Here is a 23734-nt window from a genome sequence, read left to right on the forward strand (position 1 = left end):
TCAGCTCTGTCGGAGCTCTATTTCCATCAGAAGCTCATTGCTATCAGCAAAAAGATGTCATAGACAACGTCTTCAGTTGATAAGGGATGTCTGTAATTGATGTCTGAAAGAGATGTCTGTAACCAGTGGCGTAGCATGATACCCGTGGGCCCGGGTTCAAGAATTTATTAGTGGGCCCCCTCCCCAATAAAGAGGTGCATCTTCTGAACGCCTACGGGCAGCATGGAAAACCATCTCCCAGATACCGGTACCCCCATTACCCCTTAGCAAAGTAAGAAACCAGTGCATCTATTTCTTAACGCGCGAGCGGCTGCTTCTGATGAAACAATGTCCAAAAGCCATTGTAGTATTCAATCATATTGGAAGCACCTTCATAGCTTTAACCCAGTAGTTTATTTAAGGATAAATGTTTTTTTTTTAATTACTTGGAGCATTTGTTCAGGAAATTCTGCTGACGTTTGATACTCACATACATGAGTACCTAGAAATTACTAATTTCTATTTCTTTTGGATGTTCCGTCGACGGAGATCAATGAACAGTATAAAAATAATACGAATTAGATATCAACTTTGTATTTGTCTTGAGCGCTGCCACCAATGAAAGAGACAATTGGTACAGAATTGATATCCTATAGTATCTGTATTTTTTCAGAACTGCATGGTCTAACAGATCTAATATCACGTTTTGAATCTGTTGGGCTTTGATTTCCTGTCAAATTTGAATATTCATAGCAATTTTCTGAGTTTTTTTGTATAAATATATGGTGTTAAATTTCTTTAAAAGCAATGAACCAAGTTTCAACCAAATACTAAGCATTGGTCGGTGAAAGACACTATTCCATGATACATTTAGTTACCTGTCTATCTTCTAGATCTTGTTCTAAACCTGCTCACCAAGTCGGTTTCCACATTGCAATAGCACAAACCTAGTCAAATTTAACGATTCCTATGTTAACACTCTGATGTTTCTTTGCCTTGCTAAATGTTTAATGTTATTTTTATTTTGTTTAGAGTTCATCTCCTCTTTATTATGATATAATGATTACATTAACATTTTGTATACAATGCAGTAGACAACAAAACATTGCGATGAAGACTTTCGAGGACACATCGTCTTGATTGAATGTCTTACGCTATTTCACAATGTAAACTTCTTCGGATTCAATAGTTTTTTTTTATGTCAGACTAATTTTTTTTTTATGTCAGACTAATTTTTTTATGTCAGACTAATTTTTTTTTTATGTCAGACTAATTTTTTTTTTATGTCAGACTAATTTTTTTTTTATGTCGGACTAATTTTTTTATGTCAGACTAATTTTTTTTATGTCAGACTAATTTTTTTTTATGTCAGACTAATTTTTTTTTATGTCAGACTAATTTTTGTTTGGTCAGACTACCATATTATACTTTCACTTACAATAACACACACGACAAACAGGTTAACTCATCCACGTTGAGAAGTCAAGATTATTGAGAAGTTGTGTATAGTTCCTAATCATTTACACTGTTCAAACTAATATACCCACTGCAGTTCATCAATTATTAATTCATAGTCGCAGATATACGCGCATATGATACTATTGAGCAGTCAAGGTTATTGAGAAGTTGTATATAGTTCATGATCAAACACACTGTTCATTGTAATATACCCGCTGGAGTTCATCAATTATAAATTCATAGTCGCAGATATACGCGCATATGATACTATTGAGCAGTCAAGGTTATTGAGAAGTTGTATATAGTTCATGATCAAACACACTGTTCATTGTAATATACCCGCTGGAGTTTATCAATTGTAAAGTTATTGTCGCAGATATATGAGCATTAGCGAGTGGTCAAAACAAGATCAGTTCTTCATATTCATTACAAAGAGCGAAGATACAAAATTGTTCATAGTTAATGATTTTGTTGGTGCGTTTACAAGCTGACGGATCAGATTGAACGTTAAGAATAACCGATGTTACGAACGAGAACACAATACATAACACATATTTTAAATACAAAACAAAATAAAAACATATTGAGCTTTGAGAAAATTGAATAATCTGCAGCTGTATCGAAATTTTAATTAGTGACAAACAGGACTATCCCTATTTCTTAACCAAACTTTCCATACCCCCCCCCCACCCATTCCTGTACTACTAGCAAATGTTTTATGAACAGACAAGGAAAAAAAAGAATGGGACGATATGGAAACGATTGTCACCCTAAACGCACTGTTAGGGTTAGCCGCTATTACAATTTACAAAACCTGATGGAAAGTATATCCTTACATGAAAGCTTCAAACACTGGGTTTTGAAGTTCATATTCATTTTGAATTAATACAACGTTCAGGATATTTTGAGGAAGCTTTTAAAATTCTATTTTATTTATCGGTTTTTACAAAAGTGAATTTAGTTTTTCCCTTTGGTGTCACCCCCAAGTTCTCAACAAGTCAAGAGTCATGGGCCCAAGCGCAGTGGTCCCCTAATGGTCGTGGGCCCAGGTTCATTGAGCCCCTTCGCGCCATGGATGCTACGCCACTGTCTGTAAGTGATGTCTGAAAGAGATGTTTGTAACTGATGTCTGTAAGTGATGTCTGAAAGTATTTTTGTAAGTAATTATGTATGGGATGCCTGAAAATGTGGTCTGTACGTAATTCTGTAAGTCGTGTCTGCGATGTCTAAAAATGATGTCTGTAAGTCAAGTCTGTGATGCCAGAAAATGATGTCTGTAAGTCATGTCTGTGATGTTATGTCTGTGATGTCAGAAAATGATGTCTGTAAGTCATGTCTTTGGTGTCAGAAAAGGATGTCTGTAAGTCATGTCTGTAATGTCTGAAAATGATGTCTGTAAGTCGTGTCTGCGATGTCTGAAAATGATGTCTGTAAGTCATGTCTGTGATGTCTGAAAAATATGTCTGTAAGTCATGTCTGTGATGTCTGAAAATAATGTCTGTAAGTCATGTCTGTGATGTATGAAAATGATGTCTGTAAGTCATGTCTGTGATGTCTGAAAATGATGTCTGTAAGTCATGTCTGTGATGTCTGAAAATGATGTCTGTAAGTCATGTCTGTGATGTCTGAAAATGATGTCTGTAAGTCATGTCTATGATGTCTGAAAATGATGTCTGTAAGTCGTGTCTGCGATGTCTGAAAATGATGTCTGTAAGTCATGTCTGTGATGTCTGAAAATGATGTCTGTAAGTCATGTCCTTAAGTTCTATCTGTAAGTGTGAGTTTAATAGAGACCTATCGTTATAGAAGGCCTGAACACAGACCTGCGACGTCACAAGCTGTGGGCTGTTTAGACCAATAGCTCGTTGCCACCCTCACAGGTCTGTACGACGTGGCAACGAGCTATTGGTCTCCATTGCCCACAGGTTGCGACGTCGCAGGTCAGTGTTCAGGCCTTCTATAAAGAATGGTCTCGGTTTAATGAGATGAATAAATATACTGGTTCAAGAGAGACCAAATAGAATGAATACAAAAAGATATGTACATAACTAGGACTAAAGATTACAGCAAGGACTGAGAAAAACTTACCTGATTTTTTCATCTTCTGCAGTTGCTAATTCTAAAACTTTGTCATGCATTTTATGTATAAACTTGAAAGAAAAGAAATAAATTTTAACATGAATTTAAATCTGCGTATGTTTACAATTTCATATTAATTATAGTTTATGTTTTCTTATAACATTGATGCCCAACCTACAACTTGCGCGCTATATCCGGCATATAATACAGAGTTGTACAGCCATATAAACCTTTGCTCGCAGTGTATAGGGAATTCAATGAACATCAGTTCCAATCATGTCAACAATTTTTTTAAATATAATTATGAGCGGTGAGGTGCTGAAGTAAAACGCTTTGCTTCAAAACCGGAGAGGGGGGGGGGTCTTGGGATTTAATTAGGGCGCTTCTGAGACACCCAGCTCTAATGGGTGCCTAACATTAGTTTCGGAAAATGTAAAGGTCGTAATTCTGGCCACATGGTAGTCATTGGCCTCCTTCAGTCGTAGAAGGACTATGGTTCATTTCAGAGCACACTTCCTCGTGTGGCTGTGGAGCCCTATTTTGGAGAGACACTCCCGTCCACAGGTAGCGCAGGTTAAGGTGGCTTTTGCTTCGTGGTAGAGGAGTTGGCCGTTTTTCGGATTGTACGTTTTTTTTCCTGAGCTGAGACCCATGTACTTTCACTGTACCACACGCACCCTCGTTAACCGTGGGTCACAGAAACAGATGACATTTTAATCGTCTGCAGTGCAGATCGCAAGGACTAAAAGGGGAAACGTAACTGTTAACCGTGACAGGCACGTCGGCTTCCACCTCCCCCTTGCCAAACGAGGTAGGGCATCACCGAAATAATTATTATATTTTCCACAACAAAATGTAAATCTACAAATACATACCGTTGTCATGCTGAATACAACATCTTTTGTCTTGAAGCTGACGTAAAGACTTTTGGTGGCCAAGTCTGTGAATAAAATGTAGCATGAAACACTGAACATTTACATTGACATTATACATACTAGCACGATATATTATTTAAGTTATTTAGTGTTTGTATGTCACGTCCTTGGTGCTTCTATATATAGCATACTCAGTGTTGTCTTGTTCGAATTTCTTGTATGAATATGTAGTAGGGAGTTGGGTAACCTCCGCACCAAAGCAGGACACAAAGTCTTCCTCCAGGTCATCATTCTTTTCAGATAATTTCATTCCACATACTTTGCAGTTGTCCTTTGTCGTGAGATCCCGCTTGCATAGATCTATTCATGGACTTTCTTTGAGTCTGGTATCCTTGTTTAGATCAGCATAGAGAATGTTTTGGGGAAATTCCCAGCTGGCATTCCGTGACAAATAGGAGCCAAAGTACTCATTTAAAAAAAAATAGATTCTAAGACTAAGACTAAGACTGCTTTATTGATCCTTATTTAAATTTGTTGTGATTACAAGGACTTTTTTTTCATATAAAGACAACACAACAAAAACATACACATACATAGAACAGACACAACATAAAGAGTTCATTCCGCGACTGGCATCTCGGTCCTTTTCGTGTTGCCTGATCAACGGCTGGTGTTGATATAGTCTGACAGAGCGAGGTACGAACGCGCTTTTGTACCGCTCTGTTCTTGTTTTGATTGACAGCAGTCGCCCACGTCGCGACCATCTGACGCAGTTCCGATGGAGTGGATGGCTGTTGGGTTCCAAGATTTTTCCGAATTTTCTTAGACATTTATAAAGTTCCTTTAAGGGCTCTGAGTGTGTTAGCATATTATAAAAAAAAAAATCCTGGCGATTGACATTTTATTTTCAGGGTAGACACATAAAGATGACTTATCCTTCAGTTAGTTTAAAAATGTTAATCACGCTCAATAAAGTAAGGCAAAAGCCAAGCTGTATTGTAATGATAATAATATAATTCATATAAGACTCATAAAATGGAACATAATGCAGACTTAAGCGCTACGAGAATATAACAGAAATAAAAAAGACTTTAAAAGGCAACAAATTGAAATAGATTCGCGCATGTGATGTCATTACGAATTTTAAAAAGTGAAAATCTAATCTTCAATCGGAATTCGATCCCGTCATTCTTGTTTCAAAAGCCAAGTGTCTTTCTACTCAGCCACTACGCCCCAAACGCACATATGCTTTGCACAGGAACTCGAGGTTCTCACGATTTTTTTTTCTCAAAATCGCTTTGGTCCAAATCCTGTAAAGTAGACTAATAACTCTTCCCCAAATCTCTGTGTTAGTTCTTGATCAAACGATTCCTAACCAAACAATTATTAACCAAACGATACTTAATTCGTAACAAGAAAAACATTACACATACTTTTTTTGTTAAACAGACAATACAACCTTTATATAAGTTATTGAGCGATTGTTGTTTTTCTTCCTCGTAATAACTAATGGACTAAGACTGCTTTCACCCTAACCCTAGCCCGAACATATTTCTACCCAACCACTCCCCAAAAAAGAATGTATAGATCTACTACACTTTATAATATGCCAAAATATTTACAAACATTAATTTATTAAACTCTTGAATCATTAATGCCTTACATTCCCGAACGCGATAGTCCTTTAAAAACCGATGCTGAATCTAGATCCAGGCCTAGTTCTCTATCCAAATTAAAATTTATTTAATTTTTACTTTAAAAAATTATAACGATTAAACTAGAGTTTCCCTATTTGGCTATCGAACTAGTTTTTTTTAATCAGCTTAAACTTATATATATCACTTAAACTTGTATAACAGTTTAATTATTTTAGGAAAATCTTTAGAGCCGTTTTGAGATCAGAGTCCAGGTTCCTGGTTCCAAGTTCCTCGAATAGAGGTGTAGTAACCTAATGAAACTCTACTAGAAGACATGTCTTGATCCAAGGCTTTATTGAACAAGAATGACAAGACAACATAGTACACACACACACACACCAAGACATTTTGACACATAAGAACAGATCAGTTCACAACACACAACAAGAACATGAATACACAACAAGAGGTATTGTAACAAAAAATAGGGGCTCTAATGCCAATGTGCAAAGAGCCTGATCTTGTGTTTACTTACCCATAACAGTTACTCTTGGAGAATATGGAAGCTCAAATCTGGCATTCATATCCAGCTGGTAATATAAATACAGAAAGGATTATGGCAAATTATTATTTCTATTTGACTGTAAAGATGCATATATATTTGACTGTATAGATGCATATATATTTGACTGTAAAGATGCATATATATTTGACTGTAAAGATGCATATATATTTGACTGTAAAGATGCATATATATATGACTGTAAAGATGCATATATATTTGACTGTAAAGATGCATATATATTTATGTTTGTACAATGTTTTACTTGTTTGGTTGTCCCTCCCTCCAGTGCTGAAGATAATCTATTTACTAATCCGAACCTCCCGCATGACGACTGGAAATGGCTGTGGGCAGGGTATAAACCCGAAATCTTTACTGTATTGCGAAAATTGTTGTTACGGAAGATATATTGTACTATATAAAAAATGGAATAAGCGAATGTTATGACCAATGTAAATATACAACAAGGAGCCACATAGCTGAATCTCGATCAATAAGCTGTTGAAACATTTTGTTCTGATGATAATGGACAACATGACAACGGTAATTTCTCATTCTAAACAAAGCTACAGTGTCATTCAGTATTATGTCAGAAATATTAACACAATTCCCGACGATCATTGATTCGTTGCAGGGCCGGATTTAAGTATGTGGAAACCACGAGGCGGATTTTTTTCGTGGAGGCTGCATTACTTTTTTAAAAGCCTTAATCAAAATCCCCTTTTTTAGCACTTATCAATAAACACACTGACATGTAATAGCAAGCCATACATTAGAATTTAAAATAAAGTACTTGTAAATTGTATCTAATTTTACTACTTTAAAAATATGATGCAATTATTTAATATGGAATTTTCGCAAAATAAGTTTTATATTTTGAATGTTTTTTAGTTTTTGGAGAGTAAGACCATGGGTTTTTAACATCTCTTTTGTGGAAGTCTCTTTATTTTTGAGGCCAAGGGAATGAAGCCCCGCCTGCACTGCATTAAAACCGGCCCTGGTTCGTTGACCCTTGACATTGATGATCAAAATGTTCAACAAATATTGTTTCCAAATACAATAACTTTAATTGTAATTATATTGAGCTTTCTAATCAACTGTGTGAGCTATGCTAGATGAGATGATGCTAAAAATGTTAATGCAGTGTTTTCTGACTCTCTTAGTGTCAATGGATTTTATTGACTAATTAAAACATACATTTCATCCAGAGAAAGAATGAAAATGATTTTCTAGTAAGAAGCCTTTTTTTTTTCATAAAGTGCTAGTCAACAAATTAGGTTTATATTTATTTTATTGATAAATATCATTATCAATATGATAATCAATCATTATCATTATCAATTAGGATAAATTATCAAATTTTAGTTTGCCTAAAGTAGATCTCTAGTCATTCGATATAGCATATAAACGTATCAACATTACGAAGTTTTTTTTTTTACTTTGCCTGAATGCTAAGCTATTCTCTCACTTTAAAAAAATGTATTTGTGTGTGTACTTTTGTTTAAGATTAATGTCTTTCATATTAATTAACAAATAAAATATTTTTTAATATAAATATTCAATTCCTACTTAACGTTCAAATAATTTAGTAAACAAGCATTTACATTTCAGTTCTCATAGAAAATAACAAAATAATTGGCTAGGATGGGGATCATACCAACACTTATAGGATTGTGAGTTCCATCAAATTCGCTGAGCAGCGAAGTATGTGTGAAATTTTAGCTTAAGACTTTTATTTTTCGATACCTAGATACAGAGGCGAAATGAGGAGGGAGAAGGTAAGGGGGCACGATGCCTCGGGCGCCATCTTCAGGGGGCGCCACACGCAGCCTATTTTCTATGTGATGTTCACGGGAAATGGGGGGGGGTGCCAATAATGTACCTTGCCCCGGGCGCACGTTTTGCTCTCTACGCCTCTGCCTAGGTTTAAATCTCTGTAGGTCTACATCTATGTAGGTCTAAATCTCTGTAGGTCTAAATCTCTGTAGGTCTACATCTATGTAGGTCTATATCTATGTAGGTCTAAATCTCTGTAGGTCTAAATCTCTGTAGGTCTAAATCTCTGTAGGTCTAAATCTCTGTAGGGCTAGATCTCTGTAGGTCTATCTCTGTAGGGCTAGATCTCTGTAGGGCTAGATCTGTAGGGTTAAATCTCTGTAGGGCTAAATCTCTGTAGGTCTATCTTTGTAGGGCTAGATCTCTGTAGGTCTATCTCTGTAGGGCTAGATCTCTGTAGGTCTATCTCTGTAGGGCTAGATCTCTGTAGGTCTAAATCTCTGTAGGTCTAAATCTCTGTAGGTCTAAATCTCTGTAGGTCTACATCTATGTAGGTCTACATCTCTGTAGGTCTAAATCTCTGTAGGTCTAAATCTCTGTAGGTCTACATCTATGTAGGTCTACATCTATGTAGGTCTAAATCTCTGTAGGTCTAAATCTCTGTAGGTCTAAATCTCTGTAGGGCTATCTCTGTAGGGCTAGATCTCTGTAGGTCTATCTCTGTAGGGCTAGATCTCTGTAGGTCTATCTCTGTAGGGTTAAATCTCTGTAGGTCTATCTCTGTAGGGATAAATCTCAGTAGGTCTAAATCTCTGTAGGTCAAAAGCTAAGAACTGCTGATTCTCGAGTCTACATTAAAAATCAGAGTTTTCTAGTATGGTTAATGTGCTGGTAGTGATTTTCTCAAAGATATAGATCTGTGTAAACTATTATCAACTTTCAATTTTCTAGGAAAACAGTTAGAGCCGTTTTCGAGATGCGTGTCCTGGTTTCAGCCACCTAGGTTCCATGAAGGCACGAATTGAAAAGAGGCATTTTTAAAAAGTCGTACCTTAAAAACTTGTGTCCTGGCTTCTTCAGTCCAGTCATATAAACTCTCCAATAGGACGTCCACTGCACTTCTGTTATGGTAAACACCTCGAGGCCAATAAGACGGCTGAATATATTGCCTAAATGAAGAAATATATCGGAGATTTTCACGAGAAACTAAACAATATCAAGGACGCTAAATTTAACTTGACTATTGTCAACTAAATTAAAAAAACTAGTAACAATATCTCAATGTGTGTAAGTTCTTCGATTCATATCTCCTTTATTACCGCTAGGTACCTGCCCATTTGTTTTTAACTAAATTTCAAGTCATAGAGTGAAAGTCTAATAGTTTCTCTATAGTGAACTTATTGTTTGCTATGAACAGCACAATATCATTACTGTATATACCTTAAAAAAAAACAAAGCTTATCAGCACTTCCTGTATTTTGTTTACCGGAGACACCAAATAGCTAGCTATTTATTCTTCATCCGCCATGTTTGAAAATCTCTAATAGTCAAGACAAAGTTAATAATATTTTTCCAATTCTGGGAAATAATAAAATGGTCTTACTTTTATTGCGATGAAGTCATAGACATAAATAAATATAGACTGGCCGAAGGAAGTTACTTCATGTAACTTGAAAACATGTATATCTATTGTATTCGGATTTCCGAATTATGAAAAATTGCATGATCTTCATTCTTAGAGATTTAAAAAAAAACACTAGTGAAAATATTGTAATACTTATATAGGTTATGGATGAATACTTAACTGTTATACTGCTCATAAATGCTGTATAATAAAGTACACAAAATTGCTAGTCACAAATTTTCGTTTCATAAAACTCTTAAATCGTCCAGTCTATATTTATTTATGTCTATGGATGAAGTAAATAAATCTGGCATTTTCCACTTACCATGAATAAAATAATGTAAGGTGAAGGTTAGTTCTATAAATAGAACATGTCTCATCAGTACAACTTCCGTCAGGTATACACATTTGGTTATTGACGATCTTAGCTTCGAGATTGTAACAAGAAACTGCAGGCAAGCAAAGGCCGCTGTAAATGTATGAATTGATAAGGCGCCCGCTTATTTAAGTATTGACAAGAAACACAAATATAAACAAGGTTACAAAGACAGTTTGTGTGGAGACACTTGGCAAGATATTGCTTCCAAACGAGACAGCAGGAGCTCTCTTACACGTTTGAGACCAAAAGGAAATCTACTGCCACAGACGGGTGCAGATGCGAAAGGAAATTTTTATTGACCACAAGTAAATAACGGATCTGTCTGCATCTAATGTAACAAAATATGTAGGCCACAACTAAAATATCATATCCACATGAAATACTCCTTAATCTTCGGGACTCAAAGAAAAGCTTTTCTATACATAATGCCTCTTTACCCAACATAAGTACCAAGTCTAACAAGCAAGATAATAAAATACTTTAAAAAAGCATATGTAAGGGAAATAACTCTCCCACTTACAACTTTCTCTCAATAATGTACAAGCTATTTCCCCTTTTTCCAATATAAAACAACATAATTAATTACCAATAATTAATTGCTTAGTTGGTTAATTTTTAATTGATCCATATTTTGTTAAGCACGATAAATAATTGTTTAAAGTTTCTAGTTAATCAAAGAATGGTGCGGGAGAAACAACGTGTACAATTATCTAAAGGGACAAAACCTTACAAATGTACCCATATAAGTAAATACTGAAGGGATTAATATCCCTTGGTGGTCTCAAACAAAATATAATTATCAGTAGTTAATTGACTAATTGGTTAATTAACACACAAAAAATGATTCATGTATTGTCTACGCCAATGAATAATTGTATAACGTTTCAACTTGAACCGAGAATGGTTGTGGGAGAAATAACGTGTTCAAATTTTATTCCAGACAGACATACAGACAGACAAAAAATACCGGTAGATTTTGTCGTAGTCTCTGGTAGTCAACACTTTAGTGACGTAGGTTGACATGGAGTCCCCGTTCACTTGCAACTCATCGGAATGATTGAAAGCACAGGAAGATGTGACCAATGTTAAATCAAGATCAATATTTATTCGGGCATTGGTCAGTTGTCTCTCTGAAAACAAAACCAAACCAAACAAAGGTTACCAAGACAGTTTGTGTAAACAATTTCAAATCTGCCAACGAAAAGTGGTGCACTTAATCAGGTAAAATTTGCAGGTTTCCATAATTTCAGCATGAATTTCAGAAACTAAGAACTGCAAACCTTAAACAGCCACAACACCTGTTAAAAAATGTGTATGCATATATAAGTAATAAAACTGAATAGTCTACAACCATATTATTATAGCCTACCCTGTATTTCTTTTACAACGAATATTGCTCGTCTCTACAAATAAATATGAACGGCATCTCTGCGTCGCTGTCTATGGCTTAAGAATCAATGATCCCTAATTAAAATATAAAATATTACCTGTTCCATTTTGACAGCTTGTGGCGTTATAAATAGTATAAGGACACAAATGACATGCCTTATCAGCATCACTCCAGTAGAGACCATCAGGGCATGTCATACAAGATTGGCTTTGGAAACTGTAGTAAGAACCTCTGGTACACACGTCTGTTAACAAAAACATTATATTATAGAATACAGTAGGAAATAAAGATCTCCAGGTAAGTAGTCCTTATCATATCTTATCTTATATATGTCACAGTCTCAGTTGACATTGCCTGATTTAATGTCCACGTCATGTTAAGAGGTTAAAAGTTTAAAGACACATGTAATTCCTGATGTAGAAAACAGGAAGTAGAATGAATAAAGTTGACTTTGAGTTCAGTCAAGTCAGTCAAGTGGTATCCTTTGGACCGGACGGTCAAGTAGTATATTTTGGTCCGGGACAGACAGTAGCGACTTAGAAAAGTCGAGTAGTAATTTTAGTTAGGTAGTAACTTTTGGGCAGTTGATGCCAGTGGTCTTTTGAGACATGTATTTCTAGTAGTTATTCTGCATTATTCTGTACAGTGTTACCCGCTGAGATGCGGACGTGATTTGTAATCTACTCTAGAGAGTTTAACGTATTGAATATATTTGATACAGCTGTTATGCGGATAGGATTGTTTATTTCTTGACTTGTGTAACTAACAAGGAGTGCAGTATTATTATTATTGTTGTCAAATAAACTTTATATTTATCTGCTGAAACGGACTTAAGTCAATCTGTAGTATCTATGTTCGTCACGTTTCAAGAGTACTCCAGGAAGCACGAACCCAGCATTCTATGCATTCGCGACACAGCAGTAGTGACCAGTCCTTCTATAGTCACACTATATCAACGCCACGTCTCTCAACGTGCATTTACAATATACTACAACGGAAAAGCGATAGATCTCAACTGTTCTATTTACTTATATTTTTTATTCATTTGGTATTTGTAATTTAACAATAGAAACTAAGACCAGTCGTTATAACTCGACCGAAGCCTCGTTATTACAGTACTTTAAAATGATTATAGGTCTAGTAGAAATTACAATAGAAAAAAAATTGTTTCGTTTATGTTTGTCTATTGAGTCCTAGATAGTCATTGTTAGCAGAGTCACTTTAAAATCTTACGATGCTTTCCTCTCTTTCACTTTCCCAGGTCTAGGAGGGAACAAATTTAGACAGTGGAAAAAAAAGAGTGGTAACGTGTTATTTATTATTCATCCATGGTTTATAAGCCAAACATCAAGAGAATTTTTTGGTAATAGCAATTCACCGATAATCAAAATCCAAAAATAATGTTAAGTATTGTTAAGCAAATACTCTTTAAAACCTTATATAATGGAAAGAACTCCACATTTACAGACATATATCGCAATAATGTAGAAGTTATTGTCGTGTGCACGTGAAGGTTTCCTTTCTTGTTTAATAGTTGTGTTTTAATGTCTAGGAAGTAGTTTGTATTGGGCGTGTTTTGTTGTCGAGACTATTGTGTGTGTTTACGCCAGGCTTAGTTCCCGAATTGTTCTTGTAACAGAAAGAGCTTCCTAGCTGTAGAATCTGGTTACGCTACAGTTTCACTGTTTGCCCGTTTTAACGGTACGTAAGTACATAAACGTAGTAATCAGGTTGATATTTCGGTACGGGTGTCGCTAATGTAAAATTCTGGCATTTAGCTGTATCGCTAGATCTAAGTTATTTTTTGTTGTTTCAGTGTGTTAGGCTTGGGGCTTCGACGGAGTGTATAGTCTTGAGCTCACCCCTGGAGCCGTGACTGATTCTTGAGTCGTATTGTAGTGTTTAAAGCTACCGAGCCGTAGGGCGGAAATTAAGAAGTCGAGCGTGAGGTGTGTTCATTAGTGTGATTAACAATGCATTATTTAATTACACAGGATTTGTATATGTTTGGAATATTTTTTTTTGTATTTAGCTTTAGGATGCAATATTGTTATTATTCAACGATCGTTGACCATTTCTTCACTGTTCAGTTATCATGCAACTTAGTTTGCTGATGCTCTTTGATTTCTGCATTAGTCTGTTTAGGTTGGGGAACTCGGTTAATTATATCACCCCCTAGATAAACCCATAAAACCCACATTGACAGTTATTTCCATTTTCGATAGCAAATTAAATAATTAATTACCAATAATCCATTGACTAATTGGTTAATTTTTTTAATCGAATCATCGTTTATTAGGTACAATAAATAATTGTGTAAAGTTTCAGCTTGATCCTAGAAAGGATGTGGGAGAAATAACGTGCTCAACCTGTTTACCAATGTTATAAGTTTAATACTATCTGGCAAAATATGTAGGCCACAGCTGGGACTGCGCAGCCACGGGAAATACTGCATTCCTCACTAATCTTCGGACTCGAAGACTAGCCTTATATATCAAACTGCATGACACAACCCTTATTGCTATGCAATATGTTTTAACCCAGTGAAGACCTTCATCTAATTTGTCAATTGTTATTTGTTTCATTCGTAAATAGAGAGATGCATACATACCAACACATCTATCTATTGACCACGCTGACAACATCAGTGTCGTTTGACCAAATGGACAGCTTACACACTGTCCGTTATCCAAATATTGACCATAGTCACACGACGCTTAAAAATAAAAAATGTATAAAAAGATAATTAAAATGTTAACGGAACACCATCCACAATTGAAACCATATTGTCTTACAAAACAACTACTGTTAGATCAATTCATTACAACTTTTAATTTGTTACTATAGTTTATTACTTCACAGCAAACATAAAGGATGTACGGTAAAATAGCCTATACAAACGCTAACAGAAAAGTACCTAGACACACAGGCTTGAAAGTTGTATCATAACAGAACTCTTCAGGCTGACACATTGAGAAGTCTCTAAAACACATAGACAATTCTGTAAAAGGAAAAAAAAAAATAAAGCAATTGTGTACACTATTTTATGAAGTCCTGATCCTAACCTAAAGGAATGAAACTTAAAAAAATCGAATCTTCTGCTCTGTTCGATCCATTTCAAACAAACTGTAAAAAAAAACATTCGTTCATTAAATGCACGCTTCTGATAAATGCATTTAAGTTTTAAATTCATATAGGAGGCACGGTAACTGGGTGGTACGTTGCTTGACTTCCTAACCGGAGGGTTCCAGGTTCGAATCCGGGTGAAGACTGGGATTTTTAATTTCTGGATCTCTATTGAGTACACCCATTTCTAATGGTAACATGACTTTAGCTGAGGAAAATTAAAGTCGGTTGGTCATTATTCTAACCACATGGTACCCTCGTTAACCATGGGCCACAGAAATAGATGAACTCTACATAATCTGCCTTAACTCTTTCTCTCCTAATTGACGATGCCAACGTTGATTTGACCCATATTAAACTAAAATGGTTTTTGGAGTTATAAGCTTTAATTTGTGTTGTGTAAAAAGAGCATGCATTCTCTTATAATTCGATACCAAAATATAACATTTTCTGATAACAAACAAAAACGTTATTAATAACAGGATAGTGAGATACAAATGAGCAAAACCAATAATACCATCAGAATAAGAAAAATAATTACGGAGAGAAAGAGTTAAAGTCTGCATAGCCTGAGAGGGGAACTTTACTTTTTTAAAGAAACTTAACTCATATTAACCCTGCTGGTCAATTCTTATAGTAACAGCTAAGCAAAAATTGATGTTAACAAGTACCACGAGCATGCGACCTATTGACAACGACAGATCTTTTTACAACGAGTTACGAAGGTCATAATCTTCAAATGCAACTATTAACTCTTTCTCTCCTAACAGACGATACCAACGTTGATTCCACCAGAATGTGGTAAATAATTACGGAAAGAGTTAAGTTGGATGGGAACGATGGTAATTAGGATAAACTATAAAACAAGTCAAATAAAAAAAAACATTTTAAAAAAAGCTTATATGAAGTGTAATTGTATCAGTCATTTTGAATCAGTCACGTAACACATTTGTAATAGATCTAGACTGACAATAATTTAGTAAAACGACCCGTGACATGTGAACGAGATATATAGGTCTCCGCTGCGACGGCGAATGTCAGTATTTAGGCCAACTAGATCGATTGGTTTATGCTCAAATGACCTTTGGTCCAAACGATTGAGTGGATCTGTTGAGGGGTGGGGGTATCTGGGAGAAGGTATCCGTGATCCGTGGGAAGCGTGGTCGAGAGGCTAAGTGCGCTGGAACTTGGCTTGTTTTGGCTACCCTAGAAGGGGGCTCGAAGTTCGACACCCGACTCGGGCAGAGTTGCGTTTACTGAGCGCCTAAAGGCAGCACGGAAAACCAACTCCTATAGATACCCCCTGGTCCACAAATGAGATTGGACCAAAGCGCTCTGAGCATGCTATAAGCATGAAAGTAGTGCTATATAAAAGCTATAATAATAATCGCTTTTAAAAGCAATCTAAAAAAAAATAAAAATAATAAAAGTTGTTCCACTGAAATTCAATATCGAGTTCTAAAGCCTCCTTAGCCACCGTGTCAACAAATTGGTTATGAAAATAGAAGGTTTTAAAGTATCTATTGCTAGTTTCCTATTTTAGGCGACGACGTTATCCTTTACTTAAGGCTTACTCAACACCATTCGTTTTAGAAAGACTCAACACTGACCTGCAACGTCACTACCTGTGGCAACGAGCCATTGGTCTAGACGGCCAACAGGTTGTGACGTTGCAGGTCAGTGTTTAGGCCTTCTATTACGAATAGTCTCGGGTTATCGGTGGGATGCGTGGTCGAGAGGCTAGCTACGCTTGAACTTGGCTCGGCTACCTATGAAGGGGGCTCGAGGTTCGACACCCTACTCGAGCAGAGTTGTGTCTACTGAGCGCCTAAAAGCAGCACGGAAAACCATCTCCCAGATACCTCCTCCCCCCACTCGTCTACAAATGAGATTGGACCATAGCGCTCTGAGCATGATATAAGCATGAAAGTAGCGCTATATAAAAGCTACATTATTATTATCTCTCCTTAGCTAGTGCTGTCTCTCTCTGTATATAAAACGAAAGGAAATTGTCCAATTGTTGAGTGAATTGAATGAAATCTTGTAAGGAAAAAACATTTGTCTTGCCATGTACAGTTTAAAATCTTACCCAGAGCATTGATGTTTTGCAAAGCATCTGAAGAGCTATTGAAGACGTTCAACTTCAAGACTTCAATATCAAGATCATTCACAGTCACGTGATACTGCTGGCGAACCAGATTGTCGTAAACAGACGCCTGTATTGCTTCGAAATAATCATACCAGTTATCATTGGTGCAGCTCAGCTCTAGAGTGCCGATAAGCTGTTGAGTTCTGGGTAGAAATAGTAGAATTACAAGCATAAGACAACAATCACCCAAAAATAAACGTATTTGTATGAAATAAATATCCCGTTTACGATCTACTTACACTACTCATCACTCTGTAAAGTGCTGAGCTGTTTTACAATGAGTACATACAAAATGGAATTACAATTCTGATGTTTAGAGGCCAAACTACCACACGCGTTTTAGGGGTTAAGCGCTAATGTGGAAAGCGATGTAATTGTGTGGTTTACTGTTGCGAGCGACATTGTTGTAAGTATTATTGTTGCGAGCGTTACTGACGCCTGCGGTTCCGATAGGAGCGTTTCTGTTGTGAGTGGTGCTGTTGTGAGCAATTACGAGCGGTAATGTTGCAATCGTTACCGTTGCGAATGGATATTGTTGAAACAGTACTGTTACTCACGGTACTGTTGCGAGCGGGGCTGTTATTGTGGATGAACATAACCAATGAGCTTTTCTAAACTATTTTTTACGGCCTAGCGCTAACCATCAATAGGTGTGCCCTGAGCAAAAAGATAACACAAAATGTTTTTGAGAAAGTAAAAAAAACAACAACAACAAAGAATAGTAACCACTTATTGATCTTAGTGATTTACTTACAAGGACTTTGTACTGATCAGCCTGTAGGTTTGGTCACAGTCGGTATTTGTGTAGGACAAGGGAATCCAGTCAGCGATGACGCCACCAACGGCTCCCAATGTGGATTCAGATACCTCAGATTTTTTCACAGTTATACTGATGTAATCTGTACAAAATGATTTCAGATGTATACTTGCATCAATTTTTTCTTTAGGTTAGCTGCGGTTATTTCATATTAATATATAATTATGCGTAATTATATAACTGGCAAAGTAACACTGTATTTACGCATAACAGGCTCTTCACTACTGTTTTTCTAATATATAAAATATGAACCTTACATTTTTACACAAGATATTGGTTAGCGACAATTGGCTACAATATTTTCTTTTCCAATATAAATTTCTATTTGTGTTTTTAGACATTACTGTTAATGCATGTAACTATACTAATGGAGGTTTTAATATAAATTCGGCGATAAATAATTGTGGGAAGTTTCAAGATGATCCGAGATTGAGTATGGGAGTAATAACGTGTACTCACTTTTTTACCAGAAGGACAGAGTGAGTTGTGAGTTGATAGAAGCTTTGTAAAAAATAAACAATAGCAAGGATGAAAGACCAACTAATAATAACATCATTTTTTGTGGGAAAGAAATTTGACTCTAGAGCAGGGGTGGGCAACCTCTCTGTATGAAAGCGCTTTCATAGAAAAATACGCTTGCTAACTGTGTGATGTCTTTTAATTCATATTTATACTGTATTATAAATTCGCTTTTTCTTTTTTTCTCACCCCAAATTGAGGGATTTACCACAAGAGTTAGCAATTTCTGAAACCAAGTTAACGATTTTTTAAAATTTGCTCTTGTCTTTTTATATCATAACATTTTACCACAAATGGGATTACACTTGTTTATTTTCCACAAAATAAATACTTGTTCACATATGTATTTGTACCCAAATAATGATAAAGCTTAGTAGCAAAGTTATTTTAAAGTGTGGAAATACAGCTTCTGGCACCCATTAAGGCTTCATCGGAAGTACTGACTTGAACTTCTCTTACAGGTCATAATTTGCATGGAGTTATGTTCTCTGGAGTTGTATCAGCTTCTGCACTAAATGGTGAGCTGATGGTCTTGAAAACTGGTTCTTGACGTCTTAAAATGTGCCTTTATAAATTCCATAATTAAGGAATCCAAATAAGTCTGGTACTATTAACCATTTCACTAGAAATATTTTCACCTTTCAACAAAGGAAAATTACAAAACCTGTTTTCACCTGCTGGCCTGGAGAAATTGTAAAGCCTTGTTTGAAAACATTTAAGATGCATTACATAAGCAAGCAGCCCATTGCAATAGCTACCAAAAAAAACATAAAATGTCTTCCACTTTTCATTAGAAATATTAGTAGCAAAGTCACATTCAATGTCCTTCAAAGAACATAGAAATTTCTATTTTGAGAATTTATAGTCTTCTCATTACCTTGTACATGCTAAGCCAGCTGATACATCGGAATATTTAGTTTCTAAATCTTCAAGTACTTTTTTAAACTGTCTGTGGTTAAGGCCCCCTAGCTCTGGTGACTTTTGTTAGTGTCCTATATGTAACTGTAATTGGAGGAGAAATCATTCAGCTTTGTGCAAACTTTTCTATTTATGGTTGGGATATTCTAAAAAAAAAATTTCTCAGTCAAAGATCGAGCTCCATCGGTTGTTACACTTACCATCTTGTTACAAGCATACCCAACACTCAACACAGTTCTTCAAAGCATTGAATAAATACTGGCCTGAGATTGTGTCTAAGACTTTTTACAATGAGAGAGTTTCGATAATTTATAAAGATATTTTGAATTATTTTTATATGTATATACTGTGGGCACACAATATTTCTGTAGGTATTCGCGGGCCGCATAAAACACTACGGCGGGCCGCATGTGACCTGCGGGTCGTAATTTGCCCACCCCTGCTCTAGAGATGAAAATATCGCATAGGTTGATAGGGATTTGGACCTCTTCAGGGTCCCCAGCATTTTGACAATGGCGTAATATTTAATGTAAAGACAAATTTCGAACACTCATTTGGAGCCCCTCTCAAGTGAGGGCCCGGGGGAATTTTGAATTGTGGACCCCTTCCCCACCCTAGCTGCGCCTCTTCTAGTTATACAATATTTATAGATTATCCTCCATGTATAAAAAATTATAATAAAAATGTATATATTGATTTCCTTATTATGATTAGGTGCCATAGATGATAGAACTCAAGGTTTTGTAGATGTTGATCTCTAACTAGTTCGAGGCTCATGCTTTCCACTCTGTCTCCAAGGAAAAAAAAAACCTGTCAGTTAACACGAAAACAAGACAATTATAAAATCTGTACTTGCATCTTGTTCCGACTGGCATTGATTCTATTATTCAATATAAAATGCAAGGCGTAAAGACTGAAATTCAACTTGAATACTCACATGAATATCGGAAGGCATCAACTGAAAACCACATAGCAACCAAAACAAGGCCCACAGGGGCAAGCCACCCGATCTTTCCCATGGCTCACAGATGAGCTTTGATTAATGTTGGTACTTTTGCTGTTTCTGAAAGAAGACATTGAGGTGTAAATATAGCACACACATTTTATTTTTAATTGTTAAATACATTGATCACACATGTCACTAATCTGTATTGGAACTGAAATACATTCTTAAGTTATACTTCAATGTTTATGTTTGTGCAAGTTGAGGATGTCACGAGAATATAAGACTACTACACCCAAGACCAAACCTTCCGCAGGACTGCGTGGAATGAAATCTGGCATGGTTCGAACCCGGGAAGACAAAGATTATGTATGTATGTATGTATGTATGTATGTATGTATGTATGTATGTATGTATGTATGTATGTATGTATGTATGTATGTATGTATGTATCTATCTATCTATCTATCTATCTATCTATCTATCTATCTATCTATCTATCTATCTGTCTATCTATCTATCTATCTATCTATCTATCTATCTATCTATCTATCTATCTATCTATCTATCTATCTATCTATCTATCTATCTATCTATCTAATATATCTCTCTATCTTCCTAGTATTTATCTATCTATAGATAGATATCTATATAGCTAGTATATATCTATCTAATCTATCTATCTATAAATCTATCTGTAATATAAATGTTTAATTTTTGCGTTTATGCAACGTGTCGCAAGGTCATGACCAATGTGTGAAATCATAGTACTTGTCTTGTCATGTTAGTCGTGTTTGGACATTGACCCTAAAAGCTCCTCTGGTCTCATAAAAATGGATCCACTGGTATGGCACTTTTCAGAATTATCTGTCTAACGGAGATATTAAACTAAAGTTGTTGAAAAATCCCATCTCTTCTACAGTTTACATGCTCAGTAATGAGATATCATATTATATCGTTGTTGTAAAAAAAGGGAACTCGTACATCAAACTATGACGATGGTACAATCGCTGTGGACTTTGCAACAGTATGTCATTGTCAGACTTCCTGATGGAAGAGAAGAAACAGTGTCACTGAGACATTTGGCCCCCGCTCCAAGAGAATCGGAGGTGTACAAGCATATGGAACATGAAGACTTTGAGCTGGAGACAAGGCCTATTACGCAGTTGCATGTGTCTACTGACCGTGTGACCAAGGAGCCAATGGCTACTTCTTACACACAGGTACAACAAGGGGGAAATGGACAGCAAGAGGAAGTAAATACAGGGGGAGAGTCTTTAGCTAAGAGAGCCGCCAATGTCATCTATTCAAAGCGACGACATCATTGATCAGCGTACGTAAAACTAAAGACCAAAAACGAACAGACCTTATTAAAAATGTCTAACATTGTATTCATTTTCTTCTTAGTTTTAATATATATCACTTGCTTTGTTTATTATTCTAGATTACAAATTATAATGGTCTGACACTATATTTATAGGCATAATGTGACCCACTTAGGAACTGATTTATTTATATTGTATAGGCCTAATGTTTATATAATATGGTTTAAATTGCCTAACATTGTAAGGATTTTTTTTAAGGATACTTAGACCTCCTTAGGAATTTATCGTTGTTCATTTAATATTATCTGCATGTTTACCTTACCTTTACCTATCTTTTAGTCTGTTGGACCCTTGGGGCACCATGCAAGATTTGTCGAACGTCTTTCTCCATTCCTCCCTGTCTTTTACCTTAGTTAGAGCCTCTTTCAATGGCAGGCACGTCCATTCTTTTATGTTGTCCTCTCATCGGTTTCTCTGCCTCCTCTTCTTTTTCCTGGTACTGTTGAGCGAATAAAGGTCTTTGCGAGCCCCGAAGATCTTGTAATATGCCAACAGATTTATAGCTTGAGTTTTTTTTTTTACGATGGTTAGCAGGTCATCATGAAGTCCAATCGCTGCAGTAACCCTGTCTCTAATCTCTTGGTTTGTGATGCGGTCTTTAAATGCATGTTTATGATCATATAACTTCTAGGACTGTAGTGTAAATGAGTTGTTTATTTTCTGGGTGTGTCCAGCGTGTCAGAAGGTCATGTCCATTATGTGCGTGTTCTTAGCACTTTAACACGGTCATGTCAGACGTGTTTGTGCTCATTCACTGTTTAATGTAATCTTGTTAAATAATATGGATATTCTAGTAGAGCTATTTCATTACAAGATTAAAGGTAAAGTACTTACTCTACACTATTTTATCTTATCCTGCCACTTGGTACATATTTGTTACAATATCGTTTTTAACTACTTAAAAAACAAAGTCACTAAGTTGAACATAATTAAATTAATTAGCAAACAAAGTCACTCAGTTAAACATAATTAAATTAATTAGAAAACAAAGTCCCTCAGTTAAACATAATTAAATTAATTAGCAATAATTTCTTGCCTCATGAGAAGTGAATTAACTTGTTGTTCCCTCCAGTTCGACAATAAACCCGTGAAATGATCTGTTAACAGTTTATTGAGAATTCTACATAAGGGGATTTTAAGATTTCTTGGAATGTATTATACAGCTCTCTAGATATTAAAGAGTCCTTTTGAATTTAACATATTGAAAATTACACTGAAAGGAAACTAGGGTTTCTTATCGATTTTTTTAATGTTATTTAACGTGAATGAAAATAAAAGTGTACCTTACATATATTGTCAGCTTATGTCAACCTTCTTTAAATGATCCGGACAGATTCTAGAACTATTTAATTCAATAGGTTAATGTTGGTTCCTTGATGGCAAATTTCCAAGTAATTATGTCTACATTTTTTAACTTCGAAATGTTGGGAATTATGAAGCAGACAAAAAAAGTTCTGTTATTTTTTTATTTATGTATTATTGAAGTCGCATTAGATCTGATTTTAATGGCACCACAACCTTCACATTTCCTTTAGTCTTTTGAACCGTTGGGGCACTACACGTGATCTTTCGACCGTCTTTATCCAATCCCCCATGTCTTTGCCCAAGCATTACTAGCTGACACAGAGCTTTTGAGTGGGGGGAGCCAATTTTTTTCCCAAACCCTATCTATCTAAACCCTAAACTTATGTGTGTACACGCACTCACACTAACACAAATAAAACTTAGAACGGCAAAGTTTCTCAAAGTTCGATTGAAGAACAAAACTAAATTGGTGTCCCTCCTTGTCGACAGACAGACTTGCGGAGCGCTGTAAGATTGGAGCACCGACTCCGATCGTTTTATTGCAGTCTGAGATGCACTTAAGCATTTTCCTGGCTTCTGCTTCTCACTGTCTGTCCTATTAAAAATGCGGGTCAAAATAAAAGGATCACGGGCATCTCCATAGCTATCGGCTCTGGGAGAGCTCAGTTTGCTAACCCAGCCGAGTTTTTTTTTTTTTTCATTCTTAGACGCCCAAAGGCATGTCAAGACGTCTACAGCTGAATATTCATTTTATTAAAAATGCAGGTTATATTTTGAGAAATATAATAAAGGTGTGGGCACGGGCCCACTGTG

The 23734-nt window shown here is 35.9% G+C and overlaps 1 protein-coding gene across 1 annotated transcript; it reads right to left on the reverse strand.

The window, feature by feature from the left end:
- On the reverse strand, positions 1-22810 carry LOC106079275 (uncharacterized). Its single transcript, XM_056045586.1, has 14 exons — positions 22653-22810; positions 20226-20351; positions 17789-17933; positions 16975-17177; positions 14677-14760; positions 14371-14475; positions 11857-12003; positions 11337-11499; positions 10316-10459; positions 9418-9535; positions 6564-6618; positions 4392-4456; positions 3526-3587; positions 1-40 (listed from the first exon to the last, which is right to left on the reverse strand). Exons 2-14 carry the CDS (start codon positions 20305-20307, stop codon positions 1-3), a joined length of 1413 nt encoding a protein of 470 aa, XP_055901561.1. The 5' UTR covers positions 20308-20351; positions 22653-22810.
- Positions 22811-23734: the final 924 nt, after the last annotated feature.

The sequence above is a fragment of the Biomphalaria glabrata genome, chromosome 11 (genome assembly GCF_947242115.1).
Source record: "Biomphalaria glabrata chromosome 11, xgBioGlab47.1, whole genome shotgun sequence".
Lineage (NCBI taxonomy): Eukaryota > Metazoa > Mollusca > Gastropoda > Planorbidae > Biomphalaria > Biomphalaria glabrata.